Raw genomic sequence first — 3,197 nt, 5'->3', positions numbered from 1 at the left:
ACGCTGCGGGCGCTATCACCCTCAAGGACGCTATTGCTGCTGCCTTCCACCGAGGACAGGCTGTCCTGAGACTGAAGGCCAAGCACGCAGACCTGCGCGGTGCCATGTTGGCTGCTGGTTGCAGCGCCCAGACAGCCCGTGAGATGATCCAGGAGATTCAGACCGGACACTGCGGTATCGCATGCGAGAACTCGCCTTCGTCGGTCACCATTTCGGGTGACGCGCAGGCCATCGACGAGCTTGCTGCCCGCCTCGAAGAGAAGGGCACATTCAACCGCAAGCTGATGGTTGACGTTGCCTATCACTCTGTCCACATGGAGAACGTAGCTGAACACTACCTGTCGACGATCCAGGACACCAAGGCCAGCAGCACTGGCAAAGTGGCCTTCTTCTCGTCCCTTCACGGGAAGAGGCTTGTCAGTGGTGCGGATCTGGACGCGCAGTACTGGGTTCAGAACCTCACGAAGCCCGTGCTCTTCTCGACTGCTTTGCAGGCGCTCTTCCTGGAAGATCAGCCCGACATCGTGGTCGAGGTCGGCCCGCACTCTGCGCTTGAGGGACCTGTCAAGCAGATTCTCAAGTCTCTTGGCTCGGACAAGGCCAGCAAGGCTTTCTACGTCCCTTCGCTGAAGCGCAACGAGGACGCCACGTTCTCTGCGCTGACTCTGGCCGGCAAGCTTTTCGAGAAGGGCGTTACCCTGGATATGGCTGCCGTTAACTCGGAGAAGGATCCCAAGCCCAAGCTGGTTTCCGACCTCATGCCCTACCCATGGTCGGGACAGAAGTACTGGAGGGAGAGCCGGGTCAGTCGCCAGCACAGGCTCAAGCCCTTTGCGCGCCATGATCTCCTTGGCGCCCTGACCAACCTCTCGAATGATATGGAACCGACATGGAGGAACATGATCCGAACGGACGACATCCCCTGGCTGCGAGACCACAGGATGCAAGACCTGACGGCATTCCCGTTCTCTGGCTTCATCAGCATGGCGGTTGAAGCAGCTGCTCAGCTGGCCTCCATCCGTGGTGTCGAATTTGACGAGTTCGGCCTCAGGGAGATGCAGGTTATGCGACCTTTCCTCTTGACTGACGGCGAGGAGTACGAGGTCATCCTGAGCATCAAGCGGTTCAGCGAAGGCACCCGCTCCTACTCGGACAAGTGGGACGAGTTTCGCATCCACTCCTACCATGAATCCAGGGGCTGGGTTGAGCACTCTCGCGGTTTGATCTCGGTCACCAAGCGAGAGCAGTCGAACCCCATCAGCGCCTCGCTGCGCGACGAGGTCACCGACACGGTGGAGAAGGCCAGGCAGGTTTGCAAGAGCAAGATCCCCACCCAGCTCTTCTACGACGAGCTTCGCAAGCTTGGAGCCGGCTACGGTCCCGTCCTCCAAAACATCCTGAGCCTTCAGGCTTGTGACGATTTCAGGTACGGACTCGGAGAGGTGGTGGTGCCTGACACTGGCGCTTCGATGCCCGAGAAGTACGAGGCCCCATCCATCTTCAACGCGGCGTTCATCGATCTCCTGTTCCAGCACATCTTTGTTATCCTGGGAGCCGGTCGTGGCGAGATGCCCTGCCTGTACATGCCCTCGGCTATCAAGGAGATGCGGCTCAACAAGCTGATGAACTCCACGGCGGGCACCCCCTACCAAGTCGTCGTGAACGGACACAGCGACTTGCGGAACCCGAAGGCCATGGAGGGTTGCATCCATGCCTTGGAGTCGAGCGACACCTCGATCCCCGCCATCGTGGTCAAGGGCTTCGAGGTCAACCCCATCAAGGACGACAGCAGCAGCGACCTTGAGACCAAGCCGCTCTGCTACAAGGTCGAGTGGAAGTCCTTGGCCGAGGAGGCCGCCAGCCAAGAGGCGGCTGCCGTCGCGAGCGGCAGCACGCAGCAGCCGGCCAAGAAGCTCACGCTCAACGCGCCCGTCGTTCTCATCACGCAGCGCCCCGAGAGCGACCCTCTCATCAGCGCCGTGGCCGCTTCGGTCGAGGCCCGAACCGGCCGTGCCCCCGAAGTCAGCCCTCTCGCCAACCTCAGCGCAGCTGGCAAGGTCTGCCTCAACCTTCAGGACCTCGACAGCTCCGTGCTGTCCGACGCTACACAGGAGACGTTCAAGCAGGTGCAGAGCATGGCGCTCGAGAGCGAGAGCTTCCTGTGGGTCGTTTCGGGCGCGCTCAAGAACGCGCAGAGCCCTCATCGCAGCATGGCCCAGGGCTTCGTGCGAACGATCCGGTCGGAGATCGGCAAATCGGCATCGCTTCTGGACCTGGATCCGGAGTCTCGCCTCGACGTGGCGTCGCAAGCTGAACTCATTGTGCAGGCTTTCGAGAAGCTCGTTGGCGGGGAGAACTCGGCCACGCCCGAGATGGAATTCGCCGAGGTCGATGGCGAGCTCGCCGTGCCGCGCATTGTCGAGGACGCAAGCATGAACCTCTTCGTCCAGCGCGAGACCAACGTGTCGGCCCCCTACCTCCAAAGCTTTGCCCAGCCCGAGAGGCGTCTGAAGCTCGACATTGGCCGTGCTGGAGCATTGGACACGCTGTACTTCAAGGACGACGAGGACGAGCCTCTCGCCGCCGACGACGTCGAGATTGCCGTCGAGGCCACGGGCATGAACTTCAAGGATGTCGTCATCTCCATGGGCCAGCTTGCCAGCCCCTACATCGGCGTGGAGTGCAGTGGCAGGATCGCGCGCGTCGGATCCAACGTCACGGCCCTCAAGGTCGGCGACAGGGTCTGCGCCATGCCAAGGGGTGCCTACCGCACCTTTGCGCGCTGCCACTTCACCAGCGCGGCCAAGATGCCGGACAACATGACCATGGAGGTCGGTGCCTCGATTCCCGTCGCCTACTGCACCGCGTGGTACGGTCTCATGGATATCGCGCGCCTGGCTGAGGGCGAGCGTATCCTCATCCACGCCGCCGCGGGCGGTGTCGGCCAGGCCGCCATCCAGATCGCCAAGATGGTTGGTGCCGAGATCTTCGCTACCGTGGGCAGCGTCGACAAGAAGCAGCTCATCATGGACAAGTACGGGATTCCCGAGGACCGCATCTACTACAGCCGCAGTGCTGGCTTCCGCCCCGCCTGATCCGCAGGGACACGCAGGGGGAGGGTGTCGATGTTGTCATCAACTCCCTGGCCGGCGAGCTCCTGCGCGAGAGGGGGGATTGCATCCCCCCACTTTGGCCGG

General features: G+C 61.9%; 1 protein-coding gene across 1 annotated transcript in view; it reads left to right on the top strand.

Annotated features, from left to right (window-relative positions):
• Nucleotides 1–3,197, top strand: part of VDBG_06312 (mycocerosic acid synthase) — a gene marked incomplete at both ends in the record, with an annotated part of 6,797 nt that overhangs the window by 2,104 nt on the left and 1,496 nt on the right. Inside the window, one exon of the mRNA XM_003003823.1 lies at nucleotides 60–3,072. Coding sequence (XP_003003869.1) covers nucleotides 60–3,072 — 3,013 coding nt within the window. The remainder of the gene's footprint in view (nucleotides 1–59; nucleotides 3,073–3,197) is intronic.

Source organism: Verticillium alfalfae, genomic scaffold, assembly GCF_000150825.1.
Source record: "Verticillium alfalfae VaMs.102 supercont1.7 genomic scaffold, whole genome shotgun sequence".
In the NCBI taxonomy this organism is placed as follows: Eukaryota; Fungi; Ascomycota; class Sordariomycetes; order Glomerellales; family Plectosphaerellaceae; genus Verticillium; species Verticillium alfalfae.
Note: the sequence above shows the minus strand (reverse complement) of the source record. Positions and strands in the feature narration are given on the sequence as shown.